Source organism: Nomascus leucogenys, chromosome 3 (assembly GCF_006542625.1).
Source record: "Nomascus leucogenys isolate Asia chromosome 3, Asia_NLE_v1, whole genome shotgun sequence".
NCBI lineage: Eukaryota > Metazoa > Chordata > Mammalia > Primates > Hylobatidae > Nomascus > Nomascus leucogenys.
Genome location: NC_044383.1, coordinates 122,565,667 through 122,587,163, shown reverse-complemented (window position 1 = coordinate 122,587,163; position 21,497 = coordinate 122,565,667). Strand labels below are relative to the sequence as shown.

The following is a 21,497-nucleotide window of genomic DNA, read 5'->3' as shown; positions in this document are numbered from 1 at the left end:
ATGAGTGAGAACATGCAGTGTTTGGTTTTTTGTCCTTGCAATAGTTTACTGAGAGTGATGTTTTCCAGTTTCATCCATGTCCCTACAAAGGACATGAACTCATCATTTTTTATGGCTGCATAGTATTCCATGGTGTATATGTGCCACATTTTCTTAATCCAGTCTATCGTTGTTGGACATTTGGGTTGGTTCCAAGTCTTTGCTATTGTGAATAGTGCCGCAGTAAACATACGTGTGCATGTGTCTTTATAGCAGCATGATTTATAGTCCTTTGGGTATATACCCAGTAATGGGATGGCTGGGTCAAATGGTATTTCTAGTTCTAGATCCCTGAGGAATCGCCACACTGACTTCCACAATGGTTGAACTAGTTTACAGTCCCACCAACAGTGTAAAAGTGTTCCTATTTCTCCACATCCTCTCCAGCACCTGTTGTTTCCTGTTTTTTTAATGATGGCCATTCTAACTGGTGTGAGATGGTATCTCACTGTGGTTTTGATTTGCATTTCTCTGATGGCCAGTGATGATGAGCATTTTTTCATGTGTTTTTTGGCTGCATAAATGTCTTCTTTTGAGAAGTGTCTGTTCATGTCCTTCGCCCACTTTTTGATTGGGTTGTTTGTTTTTTTCTTGTAAATTTGTTTGAGTTCATTGTAGATTCTGGATATTAGCCCTTTGTCAGATGAGTAGGTTGCCAAAATTTTCTCCCATTCTGTAGGTTGCCTGTTCACTCTGATGGTAGTTTCTTTTGCTGTGCAGAAGCTCTTTAGTTTAATTAGATCCCATTTGTCAATTTTGGCTTTTGTTGCTATTGCTTTTGATGTTTTAGACATGAAGTTCTTGCCCATGCCTATGTCCTGAATGGTAATGCCTAGGTTTTCTTCTAGGGTTTTTATGGTTTTAGGTCTAATATTTAAGTCTTTAATCCATCTTGAATTAATTTTTGTATAAGGTGTAAGGAAGGGATCCAGTTTCAGCTTTCTACATATGGCTAGCCAGTTTTCCCAGCACCATTTATTAAATAGGGAATCCTTTGTCCTTTCTTATCTCAAAAATCATTCAGCCTACATATAAGAAAAGCTCTTAATCTCCACCTATTTAAGTACTATTCTAGCACCTCAATCCCATTAGCCCACCACTGTGTGCAGGAACAGGGCGGAATGGGAAGGACCCTCTGTGCAGGAGCACCGTGTTGTGGGGATCTTCCAAGGTCACACTTCTTATCAGGCAGCTCCCCACTGAATGCTTTTAATGACAAGTTGAGAAGGCTTTGAGTTGTCACCAAAGCCCAGTGTGAATCACTATGCTTCGAGATCACTCTGTCCTTTAACTCTTTAGTTCATTTATTCAAGCATATTTTAACCATCTGCTAGACTAGACATTGTGGGTATAGGGAAGAATTCATGAACACATAAAAGCAGAATAGCTACCATCTGGAGTGTAAGTGCTATGAGGGAGTCTGAATCCAGCTAGCAGCTGGGGCTCCTGTGCTGTGGTCATCAGGAAAGGCTCCTCAGAGGAAGGAGCTTCTGAGCTAGGACTTGAAAGACAGAAGTTTGCCAGGTGGAAGGAGGTGTGTGTGAAGATGCATGCTTCTATGGCCAATCCAAGGGGTTGGACAGGGAACAGTAGGAGAACTAACAGGTTTTCAAGCATGACAATGACTTCAAATCTGTTTCTTGAGGAAGATATCTCTGAGACTACTAATGTGTAGGATGGATTTGAAGTGGTTAAAGACTAGAAATGAGACGTGAGAAAGGAATCAGAGTTTAAAGTAGTGGTAAAAAGATTGGAGAGGCTACAGCAGATTCAAGTGATCATTCTGTGTTTTTCTGTTTTTTTAACATTAGAGACAGGGTTTCTTTTTTTAATTATACTTTAAGTTCTTGGGTACATGTGCACAACGTTCAAGTTTGTTACATATGTATACATGTTCCATGTTGGTGTGCTGCACCCATTAACTCGTCATTTACATTAGGTATATCTCCTAATGCTATCCCTCCCCCTGCCCCCACCCCACAACAGGCCCAGGTGTGTGATGTTCCCCATCCTGTGTCCAAGTGTTCTCATTGTTCAATTCCCACCTATGAGTGAGAACACGCGGTGTTTGGTTTTCTGTCCTTGTGATAGTTTGCTCAGAATGATGGTTTCCAGCTTCATCCATGTCCCTACAAAGGACATGAACTCATCATTTTTTATGGCTGCATAGTATTCCATGGTGTATATGTGCCACATTTTCTTAATCCAGTCTATCATTGATGGACATTTGGGTTGGTTCCAAGTCTTTGCTATTGTGAATAGTGCCTCAGTAAACATGTCACCCAGGATGGAGTGCAGTGGTGCAATCACAGCTCACTGCATCCTCAAACTCTTGGGCTGAAGGGACCCTTCTGCCTCAGCCTCCCAAGTACCTGGGACTACAGGCATGTGCCAACAAGTCCAGATAATTTTTTTTTCTTTTTTGTGAAGATGGGGGTCTTGCTATGTTGCCCATGCTAGTCTCAAACTCCTGAGCTCAAGCAGTCCTCCCACCTTGGCCTCCCAAAGTGTTAGGATTACAGGTGTGAGCCACCGCACCCAGCTGAGAGATCATTCTGATATAACAATTGATGGGGCCAATTATATGGATGTGTTGAGTTAGGGTGCACCATCCATGAGGGAAACATTGTGGAAGACTTGAAGTGACTAACTTTATAGACCATTTGGTCTCAGGAATCTGCTATCAGAATACGGAAGACAAAGTTCCAGTTTGGAGCAGGGAAGAATGTGCAGATAATGAATAAGATTATATGATGGATCTGACTGAGAAATTCAGGTGGAAATTAGAAGCATGCAGAAGTGAATATAGAGGCAATATTGTAGAGTAACTGAGTACAAGCTTTCGAGTCAGAGCTGAATGAAAATCCCAGCTGTTTTCTTTTAGACCATGTAATTATCTTGGAAGCATCATTTCACTTCTTTGAGTCTTTTTCCTCATTTGACCTTCAGTTCTATTTTTTCTGGTAGCAGTAGTCCCACAGTTATTACATTTTTGTTTTCATTTGCCTGATAGCCATTTGCTTATTATTTTAGTGTTATTTGACACTTTGTTTTAGTTTTGTTTCTTTTAAACAACATAGCTGGGTGTTTTTGTTTTTAACCCATTCTAAAAGTCTTAATAGGCTGGATTTTAGTCCATCTGGCTTTTAAAAAAAAATGTTGTTTCCCCCAATTCTTTTTTTTTTTTTTTTTTTTTGAGACAGAGCCTCGCCCCGTTGCCCAGGCTGGAGTGCAGTAGCGCGATCTTGGCTCACTGCAACCTCTGCCTCCCAGGTTCAAGTGATTCTCCTGCCTCAGCCTCCCTAGTACTTAGGACTACAGGCACCCACCACCACGCCTGGCTAATTTTTTGTATTTTTAGTAGAGATGAGGTTTCACCGTGTTACCCAGGATGGTCTCGATCTCCTGACCTCGTGATCTGCCCACCTCAGCCTCCCAAAGTGCTGGGATTACAGGCATGAGCCACCACACCTGGCCTATTTTCCCCCTTTTTTTAAAAAAGAAAAAAAAAAAACTTTTTTGTAGGAGGGACAGGGCTGGTGGTGTAGAGAGAGGCAGGGGTTGGTTTGATGTAAGTACCATTCATTCCATGATTATCTTTAATAATTTGAAAGGTGTGCTAAACTTTTCCATTCTATTAATGATTACATTTTCATTCCTGTTTCTTGACTATTAAATGAAACTAATTAGTATTTCCTACACAAATGCTCTAAGACCTATAAAATATTTTTACTTTCCCATCTTTAGATGTTCTTATTATTTTATTCTACAACTCCCTTCTAAAATTGATGAGCATAGGTTAAGCCATTAGATTCCATTTTAAAAAGAATTATTATTCAGCACATATATTCAGTCAGCGTATAATATGAAAATGACATGTATTTGAATATAAGTAATCACAACAATTATTGAGATAAAGCATAAAGGTTAAAATTTTAACATTCAAAATGAAAACAAAAGGAAACTGGACCAGGCACAGTGGCTCATGCCTATAATCCCAGCACTTTGGGAGGCCAAGGCAGGAGGATTGCTTGAGCCCAGGAGTTTGAGGCCAGCCTGGACAACACAGCAAGACTCTGTCTCCACAAGGAATAAAAAAAAAAAAAAAAAAATGAGCCAGACATGGTGGCGTGTGCCTGTAGTCCCAGCTACTCAGGAGCTGAGGCCAGAGGATCACTTGAGACTGGGAGGTCGAAGCTGCAGTGAGCCATTATTATGCCATTGTACTTCAGCCTGAGTTACAGAGCAAGACCCTGTCTCACAAAAAAAGAAAAAAAGAAAAAGAAAAGGAATCTAATTGTAATCCCACACATGTCCTCATAGGTAAAAACAAAAAAATCAAGTCATGGGAGTTAGTTGGAAGAGATCTTGGAGATCATTTCTATACTCTTTCTAATGTAGAAGTAGGAGAGTTTGGCTAATTTTCCCAAGATCACACAGAATTAGTAGCAGACTCAAGACCCAAACTCAGATGTTCTCATCACTTTTCACTTTCTGACTCTTCATTATATTACTGGCTATTCTGGTAGCCAGTGTTACCCATAATCCTTCTATATCTCAGTATGAAACTGGGACAACAGGTCTGAATATTTCAGAGGCTAAGTGGTGATATTTCTCTAGTCTCTGAATGTCACCTTTCTTTTTCTCTCATACAGCAGTGAGATATATGCTCCCCTGATACAGAAGTAAGCCTATTCAGAGGGACCAGGCTGGACTCTAGATTGTTGAATGTGATGACAGGGGCATGTGGAATGTTACACACAACCCATGAGTGCACTTAGTTTGCTGTTCTACCTGAGTTTCTTCCTGTTAGCTGCATGCTCTATGTATTAGTCCATTTTCCCACTGCTGGTAAAGACATACCTGAGACTGGGAAGAAAAAGAGGTTTAATTGGACTTAGAGTTCCACATGGCTGAGGAGGCCTCCGAATCATGGCAGGAGGCGAAAGGCACTTCTTACATGGTGGTGGCAAGAGCAAATGAGGAAGATGAAAAAGTGGAAACTCCTGATAAAACCTTCAGATCCCACAAAAACAATATGGGGGAAACTACTCCCACAATTCAAATTATGTCCCACGGGGTACCTCCCACAACATGTGGGCATTATGGGAGTACAATTCAAGATGAGATTTGGGTGGGAGCACAGAGCCAAACCATATCACTCTACGTGACAGTTGGACAGGAATTATTGATTATTGTAAAGGCTATCATTGTCTGCATTTATTGAATCCCTGCGATGTACATGGCACTATGCTAAGTGCTTTATATGTTACTGTGAGCCACAAAGCAGCCCTGTCAGGAAGTTGGTGCCATAGTAACTTGGGGGAACAAGGCCACAGAAGTCATTACTTGTTCAGTGGCACATAGCTTGTAAGTGGCAAGACTGGGGGTGGGCCCAAGTTCCTATGAAGCCAGAAACTGTCCTCTATCCACCACAGTACCCTGCTTTTCATTTTTAATTCCTTTTCGTACAGCATCACTGTGTATTTCTACATGGAGCCTAGATTGATAGTGGATTTCTCCTTTGTGTGGTACTGATATATTGTTACAGTGTCATTAAAATATCTTGGTGTCAGCAGCTCAGGGATGGGACTGACTCGTTTGTGTCCAGTATTTCAGGGTCTACAGTGGATTTTCATTTCATTTTATAATGTGATCCCATAGGCCAGGGATAAATTGTGACTTCAGAAGAGTAAAGATTAATATTAATCACAGTTCATTTTTTGGACATACTGTTCTTTTACAGAGCTGCCTCTTTATGAAATTAAGTGGTTGTTAATGATTTGAATACTGAATGAGTTGTATTCATCTACTAGGGATACCATAACAAAATACCATAGACTGGGTAGCTTAAACAACAGAAATTTATTTTCTCACAGCTCTGGAGGCTGCGCAGTCCAAGATCAAGTTCAGCTTCTGGTGAGGGCTCTCTTCCTGTCTTACAGTGGGCCACTTTGTCCTCACATGGTATTTCCTCTGAATCTGTTAGGTTAGGATGCCATCTTTATGACCTCATTTAGTCTTAATTACCTCCTAAAGGTCCTGTTTTCAAATGTATTCACCTTGGGGGTTAGGGCTTCAGCATATGAACTTGGCGGGGGTGGGGGCGAGGTGGGCGGGGAACAATTCAGTCAATAACAGTTGCTGAATTTTTTCATGTATTCAAAATTATCATTTCTTAATGAGAAAATACATAACCTCAACATTATCCATAGGGAGTATTTTAACCTATTCTGAAATTCTTAACCCTAATAGGCTTGATTTTACACCTTCTAACTTATTTTTTAAACTTTATTTTTTCCCTTTAAAAAAAAACTTTTTGTGGAAGGGCCAGGTATTAAAGTATTAAATCTCTTAGAATAAATTAACTTTTTATTTTTATTAAAATATCGAAATACTTTGTTATCTTTCCATTTAAAATATTGCATGACCTATATTTAGCAATAAGTCTGCACTCACCGGCATGCTCTGCAAGTGTCAAGTGTTGTTTAATTTGCCTGTTTGCTGTGTGACTGTTTAAAGAAAGCACTGCATTAGGATCGCACTTCCCAGTAGAAAGTAGTAGTGGAATTCAATAAAAGTTGGATAGACAAGAAATATTCTTCCTTTAAAAGATTATTTGGGGTAAAACTAATTATTGTTGTAATAATGTCTAGCCCTACTGTGATTTATAGCACAACCTTAAGAACTACCTTTAATTTTCTAAACTGAAATTATAATGATGATGACGACAAAAACAACAATAGCTAATATTTACTGAATGTTTACTATATGCAGAAAAGTATTCTAACCATATTAAGTGTAATTATTTTGTTAATCCTTATGGTGAATTTATGAGAAAGATCCTCTTTTCACCCACGTCTTGACCTGACAAAACTGAGGAATAGGGAGGTTAAGCAATTTACCGAAGACCAAACAGTTATGGGTGAATGAATCAGGAAGTATTTCCCAATGAATTATAAAATAATTATTAAGACCCTTGGATATATTCAAGTTCTGAAAGGCACTATGGAGAGCACACACAAAAAGATTCTAGCCAGAGCAATTAGGCAAGAGACAGAAATAAAGACCATCCAAATTGGAAAGGAGGAGTAAAATTGTCCCTGTTTGCAGACAACATGGTCTTATATATAAAAACCCCTAAAAGCTTCGCCAAAAATCTCTAAGTATGGATAAATTAATTCAGTAAAATTGCAAGGTACAAAATTAACATAAAATCAGTAGTGTTTCTGTAACTCAGTGACAAACCAGTGGAAAAAGAAATCAAGAAAGCAATCCCATTTAAAGTAGCTATAAAAATAAAATAAAATACTTAGGAATAAATGTAACCAAGGAGGTAAAAGTTTGCTACAAGGAAAACTGAAAACACTGATGAAAAAAATTGAAAAGGTCACAAAATAGTGGAAGACATCTCATGTTCATGAATTGGAACAATTAATATTGTGAAAATGACCATACTCAAAGTGATCTACAGATTCAATGCAATTCCTACCAAAATACCAATGGAACCACAGAAGACCCCAAATAGTCAAAGCAATCCTGAGCAAAAAGAACAAAGCTGGAGGCATGGTATGACCTGACTTCAAAATATTAAGCTCTGGTTACACAACTATAATAACCAAAACAGCATGGTACTGCCACAAAAGCAGACACATAGACCAATGGAACAGAATAGAGAACTCAGAAATAAATGCATGTATTTACAGCCAACTGATTTTCAACAAAGGTACCAAGAACATTCAGTGGGGAAAGGACAGTCTCTTCAATAAATGGTGCTGGGAAAACTGGATAATCCATATGCAGAAAAATGATACTAGACCCCTATCTCTCACCATATGCAAAAATCAACTCAAAATGGATTATAGACTACAATGTAACCTGAAACTATGAAACTACTAGAAGAAAGCATTGGGGAAATGCTTCAGGACATTGGTCTGAACAAAGAGTTTTGGGGTAAGACCTCAAAAGCAAAGGCAACGAAAGCAAAAACAGACAAATAGGATTACATGAAGCCAAAAACCTTCTGCACAGCAAAGGAAACAACAGAAAAGACAGTAAATAGAATGAGAGAAAATATATGCAAACTATTTATTCGACAAAGCATTAACAACCAGAATATGTAAGGAACTCAATAGCAAAAAAAAAAAAAATTCCAAATTAAAAATGGGCAAATGATCTGAATAGCATTTCTCAAAAGAAGACATAGAAATAACCAACAGGCATCTGCAAAAATGCTCAACATCACTAATTATCAGGGTAATGCAAATCAAAATCACAATGAGACATAGCACCCCAGTTAGAATGGCTGTTATCAAAAAGACAAAAAATAACAGGTACTGATGAAGATGCAGAGAAAGGGGAACACCAGTACACTGCTATAGGAATGTAAATTAGTGTAGCCACTATGGAAGACAGTATGGAAGCTCCTCAAAAAACTAAAAATAGAACTACAGGATGACCCAGCAATCCCACTACTGGATATATAGCCCAAAGAAAGGAAATCAGAATATCTAACAGACTATTCACGATAGCCAAGATATAGAAGTAACCTAAGTGTCCATCCATGGATGAATGGATAAAGAAAATGTGATATATATATATATACAATGGAATATTATTCAACCATTAAAAAGAATGAAACACTGTCATCTACAACAACATGGATAAAACTGCAGGTCACTGTGTTAGAAGTAAGACAGGCACAGAAAGACAAATATTCCATGTTCTCACTCATATGTGGGAACTAAAGAAAAGTGATCTCATGGAGGTAGTGAGTCGAGTGGTGCTTGCCAGGGGCTGGGAATAGAAAGGTGGGCGGTTAAAGAGGTTTGTTAATGGGTACAAAACACAGCTAGATAGAAGGAATAAATTCTAGTATTCAATAGCACAATAGGATGACTGTTAACAATAATTTATTATATATAGATATATCTATAAGAGAAGATTTGAAATGTTCCCAACACAAAGAAGTAATAAATGTCTGAGGTGATAGGTATCCTAGATACCCTGATTTGATTACTACATACTGTATGCATGTATCAAAATATCACATGTACCCTGTAAATAGTACGGTTATTCTACATCAATAAAAAACATAAAAAATAAAATTAAACCTATCAATAGGTAACTGGTTATAAAAAATAATGTGCATAGACAATGAAATACCATACAGCTACTAAAAAGCTTTAAAAAGAGGCTCAATAAAAATCAGTCACCTGCAGGTGGAAAGGTTTTCTTTAAAAAAATGTACTTTCTCGACAGGCACAGTGGCTCACGCCTGTAATCCTAGCACTTTGGGAGGCCGAGGTGGGCAGATCACGAGGGCAGGAGATCGAGACTATCTTGGCTAACACAGTGAAACCCCATCTCTATTAAAAATACCAAAAATTAGCCGGGTGTGGTGGCATACACCTGTAGTCCCAGCCACTCGGGAGGCTGAGGCAGGAGAATTGCTTGAACCTGGGAGGCAGAGGTTGCAGTGAGCCAAGATTGCGCTACTGGACCCCAGCCTGGGCAACAGAGTGAGACTCTGTCTCAAAAAAAAAAAAAAATTACCTTTGCTGCAGAGAAATCAGAACATAAGAAATGCTAGGCCAGGTGTTGTGGCTCAGGCCTGTAATCCCAGCACTCAGGGGGCTGAGACAGGAGCATCTCTTGAAGCCAGGAGTTTGAGACCAGCCTGGTCAATGTAGTGAGACCCTATCTCTACAAAAAAGAAAAAAAAATTTTGCTGAATATGGTAGCATGCACCTGTAGTCCCCGTTAGGAGGCTGAGGCAGGAGGATTGCTTGAGCTCAGGAGTTTGAGGTTGCAATGAGCTGTGATGACACCACTGCACTCCAGCCCAGGTGACAGAGCAAGACCCTGGCTCTAAAATAAATACACAGATACGTAGCTAGAAAAAGAGAAATGCTAAAGTTTGTGGTAGATGTCACAAGATCAGCAGTGAGCTCTGGAAGAGATGACACTTCTGCGGAAGACCTTAGAGTACAGCGTTTCTCCAAATGCCATCCATGGGTCACTTGTCTCAACTACCTGTGAGATTTATCCAAAATCAAATTACTGGGCCTCATCCTAGAATTAGCACCTCTAAATATGAGAGGTGGAGCTCTGGAATCTGCGTTTGAACTAGACACTTTCCCCTTCCCCCTACACAGTTCCAACAGTAATTCTGACATATATTACAATTATGAGTATGCCTTCTTAAAAGATGGATCTGCTTGGATAAAAAATGGTGACAGCTTTCCCAACAGGACAATAACAGAGGCAAAGATCTGGGAGAAGCATGGTTTGAGGGGAGGTGCATTAAGGAGATGGGATCTAATTAGAATGCAGAGGCTATTTTGGAGAGCAGTGGGGAGGAAGGCCAAATAAGGATATTAAAGCCAAAATAGGACTGTAGAAATCAGAGGAGTTTAAATTTAGTGAAGAAATAGAGCCATGTATTAATAAGCCAGAAAGCCTGATGAAAACATTATTTAAGAAAAATTGATTTGTGAATTAACTCTTATTTTACAAATTTATCTTACCAGCTTTTAAATATATTCTTAATATTTTATAAACATCTTTATTTCTTATTTTCTCTTGTTGGCTTCTGGATCTCTTATAGGAGAGGAAAATATTATGTTCATAAATGTCCTCAAAGAATTTGAAATTTCCCTCAAAATGGGATATAAAACTCAAAGTCTATGTAGTTTGAAGGCTAAAAGTTAAAAAATAGATTTATCATACTGAATATCTCAAGGTACACATCTGATTCTTCTGCCTATGACCATCATACACTGTTGGTGGGTATATAAATTGATATGACCTCCACAGAGGACAGTATGACAGTATCTATCAAAATTTTAAATGTATGTTCCCTTTGATTCAGCTATTCTACATGGACATGCTCACACATCTACATAGAGATTTATGACAGCACATTGTTACTGCTCAGGGTCTGAATTCTTAAAATACTGGAAATAACTTAGATAACCTATCACTCAGTAGGTAACTGGTTATATAAAATAAGGTATAGTATATAGACAATAAAATACTATATAGCCATTAAAAAGATTGTTAGATTCATGTTTCATGTGTTGATATAGAAAAGTCTCTAAGATATATTTTAAGTGAAAAAAAAAAAAAAAAAGCAAGATGCAGGCTGGGTGTGGTGGCTCCTGCCTGTAATCCCAGAACTTCGGGAGGCCAAGGCAGGTGGATCCCTTGAGCTGAGGAGGTCAAGACCAGCCTGGGCAATATGGCAAAATCCCATCTCTACTAAAAATACAAAAAATTAGCTGGGCATAGTGGTGCACACCTGTAGTCCCAGCTACCCAGGTGGCTGAGATGGGAGGATCACCTGAGCCTGGGAGGTCAAAGCTGCAGTGAGCCATGATTGTGCCACTACACTCCAGCCTGGGCAACAGAGTGAGACCCTGCCTCAAAAAGGGCAAGATGCAGAGCAGTAAGTGTACTTTGGTACAAGGTGCATGGTGTACATTGTCAAAAAGTTGGAGGTGGAATATAACAGGATCTCAGGTTAGAGGAAGACAGTTGTTTTACCGTTTATTATTTTGTGTTGTTTAAGCTTTGACAAAAGCTATCACTGTCAAAATTTATCCACCTTTTTAAGTGATTTAAAATGTTTAATATCATTAAAAGCCTTCCAGTAAGGTATTCCCATGTAGAAAATCCAAAAGGTATTATGTGCACGAGTGTGTGTGAGCAAAGTAAGTGCATCTTAAGAAAGTCTCAGAATTATGTTCTACTTCTGTTAACTTTTAAGGTGTGTTCTCACAGTGGTATTTATTTTTTCAGTCATTCAGTAAATACTTATTGTGTATACTATATGCCTTTTATTGAAGTGAGTTTTTAACTTGAGCTTGAGAATTTCCTTAGAACAATGAGCTTTGAAAATTGGTAGGAACCTTGAAGACCAGTGTCCTCATTTTAAGCAAAAGAAAGCTAAAATCCAAATGGACATGTCTGAGATCTCAGCGCCAGTTAGTGGCCTAGCTGCTGGGAGAACCAGTCCCAGTTCACTCCACAAACCACCCTGAATGATGCCGGGAGAACAAACTCACCTTGAATTTGTCCTTGTCCTTTTCTTCACCTAAAATAAAGTCAGTGCCGATCACTTTCAGTAGATTTCGTCCTCAAATGACTAACTTTGGAAAGATTTAATGGTATCAGAAATGCATTCTTTAATATTAAACATTTAGAGGAAACCAAAATATTCTAAATTTATGTATTTTCTTTTATTTATTTTTTTGAGACAGAGTCTCACTCTGTCGTCCAAGGCTGGAGTGCAGTGGCGCAATCTCAGCTTGCTGCAACATCTGCCTCCCAGGTTCAAGTGATTCTCGCACGTCAGCCTCCCGAGTACCTGGGACTACAGGCACATGCCACCACACCCTCATAATTTTTATATTTTTAGTAGAGATGGGGTTTCACTATGTTGGCCAGACTGGTCTCGAACTCCTGACCGCCAGTGATCTGCCCCCCTCAGCCTCCCAAAGTGCTGGGATTACAGGCATTAGCCACTGCACCTGGCCTGTTTTTTCTTTTAAAAAGTAACATTTTAATTTCTATGCCATGTAGTGTCTCAAGATTTACACTTTAAATGTTGTTTGAGTTTTTTCCTTTTGCCTACAGTATTAATAACTCATAGATATTTTTAGCTATTACCGCTGAAGGAAGCAGCATATTGAAATAGCTTTGAGGGGGCACATCTTTTCCTAAAATGAGGAAAGAACCTGTATTATATAAAGAAGAAAAAATGCATCCTATTGTTGAACGATAATTTTGGATTGTATTTTTCATCCAGTTTTTGATATGGTTAAGACTTACCTAACTAGACTGTGAGCTCCTCAGACACAAGGCCACCTGTTTGTTTGGTGCTTCCCATCCCTGAGCTGACTCAATGTGATAGACCTGTAAGGCACTTCAGATATCTTTCATCAACTAATTATTTTCTCCCAAATCCTTTTAATACTCAGAACCAATGCCATGTTGGAAAAAATGTAGTCATAGACTGGAGGATATCACATTGTTTTATAATAAAAAAGAGAGACAGATGGTACTATTGATTTTCAGGATTGAGACTAGAGCATGTGGTTAATGCCTTATTCTACATACAAACTAGAGGGCTGCTTGCATTCCCAAAGAGTGGAATTCAGTACATCTTCAATCTCATTGTTAACATATTAAATTATGCTAAAAATTAACAGTGATACATTTTTCTTGGAAATTTTAGGGAAGCAAAGGCCATGCTTGGTTAATACAAAACCAAAGAACCCGTATTTGTTCATTGTAGACCACTCAATACAGCCCTAACTATTCAAGTTTGCAACCTGCCTGTATTTGATTTCCCTCTTTTTTTTTTTTTTTTTTACCCTCCCCAAAGCTGCAAGAGAAATAGTGTGGTTAGAAAGAGAAGAGCGAGCCAGGCAGCACTACGAGAAGCACCTGGAAGAGCGGAAGAAGAGGTTGGAGGAGCAGAGGCAGAAGGAGGAGCGGAGGAGGGCTGCCGTGGAGGAGAAGCGGAGGCAGAGACTTGAGGAGGACAAAGTGAGCCGCCCCTGGGAAGAATATGAGTGGCTCCTCTAGTTCAGACATGCAGCAAACTTTCTGTGAAACTTTGCAATCAGGTGCAGGGTGCAAAGCAAAATGGTTTCAGAGTGATCAGCTTTACAGATGGCTATAGTTTCTAGGGAGTTCAGGGTGTGAGAGGTAGCGAATGGGCTGATTATTATTGCCACAGAAACTTTAAAAGCCCATTTCTCTGGTCCAAACCTATAACTTATTGAAGTGCAATTCATCTGTACTGAGTATTAAGACCACTCCAAGTAATTGAGTTTCTGTAGTCTTTACCATTTGCAAACATTTCCACATAGATTATCTCATTTAACCCTTATTCAATCCTTTAGCATGCATTATATGTCAGTTTGTATAAAAATAGAAATTTAGACTCAGAGTGGGTAAGTTACACAAGGCCATACAACTCAATAAGTCATGGGGTCAGGGTTACCCATGTTCTCAGATTCTGAACTGTTTTTTAAATATGGTATCATATGTGTTAAGCATCAGTTGAAGCTAAGACCTGCACTACCATGCTTACGTGTGTTCATGAAAGCATCACACCCTAGTAGTAAGCGTCGTTTATTTGAATGCCTGTTGTTCACCAAGGGCTTTATGAACTGGGACCTAATGACTAAAGTGACCCTCCCAGATTGACACTAGTCTCACCTTATGGTATAGAAGTTCAACTAGAGATCAAGAATAGTAGAGTGGGAATTGAAGTAGTACTCCTCACTCCATTCTGCCTTAAATTGAAGAAGCTTCAAACAACCAGCTGGAATCTAATCCTCAGCTCTTCTATTCCATTTAAGGAACGCCATGAAGCTGTGGTACGGCGCACAATGGAAAGGAGCCAGAAGCCAAAACAGAAGCGTAACTGTTGGTCGTGGGGAGGCTCTCTCCACGGGAGCCCTAGCATCCACAGCGCAGGTAAACAGTGACCACTTTCAAAATTAGTCCCTATTTTCCTGAAAGTAACAGTGTGTTTCCTTCTTTCTTCTAAATCTATGTTTGCGAAACAAAAATCCTGCTGAAATAATTAAACAACAATTAAATGAATCTTTCACTATTTGAGGATAAGAGGGTGATGGAGATAAGAAGTAAGGGTCTCTTTCCCTTAACAGAGGCTAATTTTCTCATGTTACAAAATTCCTTAAAGGGAGAAATCTGTGTAGTGTTTCTAAATAAACACGCTAGCTTCAACACTACATTATTTTAGTCTTCTAATTGCATTAGGGTTTCAGGATTATGGAATAAGTTAACTAGTTTTATCTTTTTCTCTGGAAGGATTATAGTTATATTGACTGACCAGAATCAATACTATGAGCTTATGTATTCTGACCCTCAAGTATATGCAACACTAATGCTCTGTAAGAAAATGTATAGGTTTATTGAGCTAGAAATAGTAAATGGCTAAGCTATTTCCTCCTTTCTGAATGGACATAAAATCATATTGAAATTTGGATTTACTGAAAGGCTTTATTTTTGTACTGTAAATTCAATACCCCTGGAATTTTACATAGTGTGTCAGTTTTTATTTTTTTTATTTGTGTGAATATGATAACCTTTTTTTTAAAATTTACTTTGAAAAATCATTGTTTTACATTCTGTCTCCAGGTGGTTTTGTTGAATCATCATTCTCCTCTCTCGATTTAGCAGGCCTGGACCACCACTTCATAACTTTTGGTGGTACTAGAAAAGCTGGTACAGACATCCTTGTGATTGCCAATTGCCTGACCTGTAGCTAGCACCTCGGACCTAGGGCCAATGCATCGATAGCTGAAACATCACCACCTTAGTCATCACGCATGCTTAATACTCTAGTGCATAGATGTAGATCTGGGATTGGCACAGTGTTTCTTAAGTGTGATAATATGACTCAGGTGACTTAAAGGTGTTGAAATAAAGTAATTACACGTGGAATGTTTGCTTTCCCTTTAAACAATCATTTTGGTTTTCTATTTATGTTTTTTATTTCTTTTTTCAATATCAGGATTAAACCTTTAAAAAATGTTTTTTAGCTAAAAAAATTACCTGGGATCAAAGTACATCCAGTTTAGCTTTTTTCCCCCTCAATCATTACTGCTTTTGCCACTTTTAGTTTTAAGCTAAATAACTGTGGACCTCTTTTTGTTTGTTTATTCTGTTCCCTTTCATTGTTAACATTCTATAGATCTTTCATAACTGCTTTATTAAAAAAAAAAAATCTAGGATCAGGTGCAGTACCTCACGCCTGTAATCCTAGTGCTTTGGGAGGCCAAGGCAGGAGGATCCCTTGAGGCCAGGAGTTCAAGACCAGCCTGGGCAACACAGACCTCATTTCTACAAAAAATTCTTTTAAAAAATTAGGCATGGTGGCATGTTCCTGTAATCCCACCTGCTTAGGAGGCTGAGGCAGGAGGATCACTTGAGGCCAGGAATTTGAGGATACAGTGAGCTAAGAGTATGCCTTTGCACTCCAGCCTAGAAGACAGAGTGAGAACCTGATTCAAAAATGTAAGTTAAAAAATTAAAAATTTTTTTAAGTCTAAAGAATATCACCACAACTTACTTTCTTATGACAGTGAACCAAATATGAAAGCACTTCTGTTTTCTTGGTTGTTCATGACCCAGCAGTAGTTGGTGGGGTACATATTAAATCTGTTATACAGATCATTTACATATGAGATTTTGTTGATGGGATATTTTTTATATACCTTTCATACAGTAAACCTGGCAGGGTATATATTTTTATAGTCATATTTTTGTTTTACGTGACTTCCTGCCTTACATGTATACGGCAGATATATGTTAGATCATCAGACATTTTTGAGGAGATGTTAAGCTGCTTAGCTTAATTTTTTGCCTCCACACTCAAAGCTTAATAGATGACATTTATTTCTGCCACTCAAAACAAGAGAAACCAGTGTTGCATTCGCAAGCTGTTGGGTAAAATTCATTTTAATATGGGTTGTGAATTATAATAAATTGTTCCTATACTGGAACGGAGAAGTTTGCCAGAAAATAAATGGGATTTTCCAAGTTCTCAAAGACCAGAAAATGATCTGCTATGATCCTGAGAACAGCAACCAGGTCTTATTCATTTTGAATACCCTTTACTTCACAACAATACCTGATCTATGATGGGTACTCTATCATGGTTTGCTGACCAACAAACACATCATAGAAACTGTCTACATTAAAATTCCTGTCTTGGCCAGCTGCTGGCCATCGACTAGCACTGGTCTGTAAAACTTGATACGATCAGCAGGGCGCAGTGGCTCACACCTGTAATCCCAGCACTTTGGGAGGCTGAGGCAGGTGGATTACCTAAGGTCAGGAGTTTGAGACCAGCCTGGTCAACACGGTGAAATCCTATCTCTACTAAAAATACAAAAATTAGCCGGCCATGGTGGCACACGCCTGTAATCCCAGCTATTCAGGAGGCTGAGGCAGGAGAATTGCTTGAGCCCAGGAGACAGAGGTTGCAGTGAGCTGAGATTGTGCCACTGCACTCCAGCCTGGCCGACAGAATGAGACTCTGTCTCAAAAACAAAACAAAAACTTGATACATTCAAAACTTATTCTTTTGTGTGTTTGTTTTGTTCGGTGAGAAAAAGAATAAAAACTGTCTTATATATTAAGTAATAAACAAATTCATGGTGTGCCTCCATAATTTTAACAATTTATGGCAGATTTAGATGCTTTACTACTAATGATACTTTTTAGGATGGGAGGATCCACTGTAGCTCATTTTTTCCACTTACTCTGAAGCAGAATTAAATGTTTTTAATAACTTGTTGAGAATCTGCCTGAGGATAGGCCTGTATGTGGACACAATTTTCCCCCAACTAAAGTGTAACATATAAAGCAATATCAGAAAATGTACTGCTATAAAATCACCTGGAAATGACTTTCGTATTCCTCTTCCTACCCTGTACCTCACATGTCATCACTAAGATGTTCCTTTTGATGTTTGACCCTAAATCCTTTCTTTATGTTTGGGTTGCCCTAAGAGTCCATCAGCTAAATGTAAATGTGAGGCACAGAAGTGGTTTTTTTAAATAATAAAATTGCTTCAACCATTCAAATGAATCCCAGCTGAAGATGGAAATGTCTGATGTTAATCAAAGACTTGCTTATTACCAATGTACTATAAATAGTAGTCAAAAATACACGGGGAAAAGTTTGCAGCAATTTTTTCTTACTGCCAAGGTTAGTTAGACCAACGGGTACTGAGTTTTGGAAGCATCTCCCACAAGGAATATTTTTGTTTTAGTTTTAGAAGCAAGTAACAACAGAAAAATAAAACAAAATACAGCAAAAACCCCTTTCACTTTGGCTACTATAGATCAGAACATTCACCTGCCTCCTGGATAAATAAGGAATAAGAGTTTTTAGACTTTCATTACATGCAGTCTTATTTGAGGAACACCATTTATCCTAATGAGCATGATTATAACCTGGGTCCACTATACCAACAGCAGGCTGCTAATTCTTGCCTTTTATATGCTTATTTCCCTTCTGATTTGAACTTAAGAATTCTAAAATTATGCCAGGCACAGTGGCTCATGCCTGTAATCCCAACACTTTGGGAAGTCAAGGTGGAAGGATCACTTGAGGCCAGGAATTTGAGACCAGCCTGGGCAACGTAATGAGACCCCCATCTCTACAAAAAAATTAAAATATTAGCTGGGCGTAGTGATTCCTGCCTAGAGTCTTAGCTACTTGGGAGGCTGAGGTGGGAGGATCACTTGAGCCCAGGAGATCGAGGCTGCAGTGAGCTATGATCATGCCAGCCTGGCCGACAGAGCAATACCCTGTCTCCCCCCAAAAAAAAAAAAAAAAAGGAAATTTTAAAATTACTCGACTATAGGATAAACAATACTATTGTTCATGAATGTGTGTGCTGATTCTACATTTGTAGCCACACTAACTCGTAAGCACAGAGGTGTGGTTCTTAGTAGATTTTAATAAAGGAACATTTCTTAAAAATCCTTTCCACACTTAGAATGTTTCTTTTTCTTTTCTTTTTTTTAAACAACAACAACAACCCTTCTTCTATAATGAACTTTAATGCCCTGGGTAAAATGACTCTGTAAGCAAAGTTATCAGCAGTTACACAGAACCTGGTGTTCTTTTTATCCCAGTGTTTGCGTTCTGTGTTACCAGCATGTTACCACTCCATTGTTCCTTCTTTTGGAGATTTCAAAGGCATTCGCTTTTATGGTCCTCTTTTGCTTCATAGTGTGCCTCCACTATTTTAGAAGCCCTTCACTGGCCTTCCTTTTGTCTTCATCCACTTGTATCCTTGAATTTCCATGGCTGACAAGCTGATGAAATAAATATTTATTTTATCCTTTAAGAGAAATGAATTTTATTTCTAAGCCTTTAAGTTACCTTTAAAATGTCCACTTAGAAAACTGTGTTATTATGACAGATCTAGAAATAGAGCAGAAAGCATCCAATCCTAGTTTTTCCTTCCATCAGTGAACTAGGAAATTGCAATCCTGCATGTTGGCTGTCAATTAGCATTATCTCCATTTGTTTTAGATCCAGACAGGCGGTCAGTTTCCACCATGAATCTTTCGAAATATGTTGATCCCGTCATTAGCAAGCGGCTCTCCTCTTCATCTGCAACTTTACTAAATTCTCCAGATAGAGGTACAGTCCAAAGGAAAACGAAAAAGTGTCTGTTATTTACTTAATGCTTTTTTTTCCTGGATGTTTACAGATAAAAATAAGCATCTGAAGTTGCTTTCCCTACGTTTCTTAAATAGGAAGAAAAAAACTTCAGAGTAAAAAAGCAATAAACGTCTGAGCAGCATTTTCCTTGCGACAAGAACATTTCTCATTTTAGAACTTGGCTGAGTGATTGCATTAGCAGTGACGAAAGCGGTGCTTCTCTCAACTTTTTAGTAAATGAGTTTACAGCTCCAGAAATCACCCACTTATCCACCAACATGCAAATAATCTTTGTTATGAACATTTCTTTTACTTCAATCATACTGTCTTTGGCTTTTCATCTATCTGTACTTTGGGAATTCCAGGCTCTGATTTTCTTTAAAAACTTTTTAAATGATTCATATTGGTAGATTTTATTTTGCCAATTTACTTCTCATTTAACCAAATTATTTCTTACTGCATTTCTTATGTGTGCTGTTGGTTTTTTGGTGTCCATTCATTAACTCTTGAGGGATCTGGCCTAACTTCAAGAAATCATCATAATTACAGCCTCCTGAAACATTTAATATTCATAGTCCTTTATTAACATCTTGTTTGAATTTTGAGTTTTATTCATCCCATGGATTTACAGTACATGAATGTTGAGTTATTTATAAAGCGAAAGTTTTGTTTTACATATATCATAGAATGAAAAAAATCAAGCTTTTAAGATAAGCTGCTTGTTTTTACATAACTAAGATGATTTTAAATAAAACCAAAGAATTGTTGTGCAATATGAAGCCCATACTCTTTAAAAGTAAAAAATTGTGGTTACTTTGAGTACTTTATTAAGAAACTGATTGGGAAAGTTTCAGTGTTTATAATCTTTAAAAAATGTAATGTGTGCATGTTCTGTATGTGTGTATGTATATTTATATATTTTGTATTGTATAAAAGTTATGGTGTCATTGTAATGTACAATATTCTATGACTGTTGGCGTTATTTTATAACTAATCTCTTAAAATAGTAAATGTTTGAACAACTTTCCATTCTTGTCTTTTAGCCAAAACTATTTCTTTTTGTTTTTTTTTAACCTAATTTGCCTAAACCATCAATATTAGACTTGTAGTCAATATTGTAGTCAAATTAGGGGCCTTTCATAAATATTATGAATTTAAATTTCTTTCATAAATATCCTTTATTTTCAAACCTATTCCCTAAATATAAGACAAAATACAGCATGTGAATGTTATTCTTACAGTTGTCTATTCATTTTTCTTTGCAGTTGGTCACTTAGCACTTTAATTTCATACTTATGTGAACCTGGATCTGAGACAAACTACAATTAGTATTTTACACTTCTTTAAAACTTTATTATCTTCTACAATCCCATAGCTGAAATTAGGGTAAGGGTGGGAGTAGGGAGCTGGACAACAAACTTGGCAATATCCTGTCCACGCTGTAGAATGACATTGAATTGTCTGTATCAATTAGAAAGATGTGTTCTAGACTCTCTGCACGATAGACCTTCTTAAGGCAGTAGAATCTTGAACTGAGAAAGATCCACTGGATAGATCACCTACTCTAGTTGGGGTGATAGAGTCCCTAAGAGGTCGCGAGCCTGTCTTTAATGTCCTACAGGCTAATTGTTGCAGAAGGGCGACTCCTCACCCGTGTGACTGCCACACTGTATCTTCAGTTCTCACCTTCATGGATGTCCTTTCTTAGATTGACTCTGACTCCATGCATTCTGTGTGTGTGTGTGTGTGTGTGTGTGTGTGTGTGTGTGTGTGTAAGGTTAGAAGTGGTAAGGAGTAGAGAATTAGGACATAGGACATCAGGGTTAAGGGAAGTTCAATAACCAGTTCATAGGTGGGGCCAGAAAACTGCCCTGTGAATCATGGTAGAGGCCCAGAAAATCGAATGCTAAGCAGAAATAATAGGACAAGAGGGAGAACGCTAGATTTGAGAGTTCTGCTTCTCTGCCTCCTTACCAAAGAACTGTCAATCAGTTCCTGGTCTAACAGGCCAGGTCAGCCTGAAGGGGCTCCCATATATTGTCTAGGAAGGAATTTTTTTCTTTTTAACTTAAGCAAAGCCCTCAGTAGAACCCTGAAAGGCTTAGGCCTTTTATTATAGTGAGAATTTTAAAACTTCTTCTGAATTTAAATTTCTCTAATTTAGAAATTTAAGGCCAGGCGCAGTGGCTCACACCTGTAATTCCAGCACTTTGGGAGGCCAAGGCAGGTGA

At 38.2% G+C, this 21,497-nt stretch overlaps 1 protein-coding gene across 14 annotated transcripts in view; it reads left to right on the top strand.

Annotated features, from left to right (window-relative positions):
- MAP7 (microtubule associated protein 7) overlaps positions 1–21,497 on the top strand; it is a 209,688-nt gene that overhangs the window by 149,320 nt on the left and 38,871 nt on the right. For 9 of the 14 annotated variants that reach the window (XM_030809741.1, XM_030809740.1, XM_030809737.1 and 6 more), the window contains 3 exons: positions 13,430–13,593; positions 14,415–14,532; positions 19,135–19,245. In XM_030809741.1, coding sequence (XP_030665601.1) covers positions 13,430–13,593; positions 14,415–14,532; positions 19,135–19,245 — 393 coding nt within the window. The remainder of the gene's footprint in view (positions 1–13,429; positions 13,594–14,414; positions 14,533–19,134; positions 19,246–21,497) is intronic. The other 5 variants (XM_030809746.1, XM_030809745.1, XM_030809744.1 and 2 more) reach the window with 1 other exon arrangement.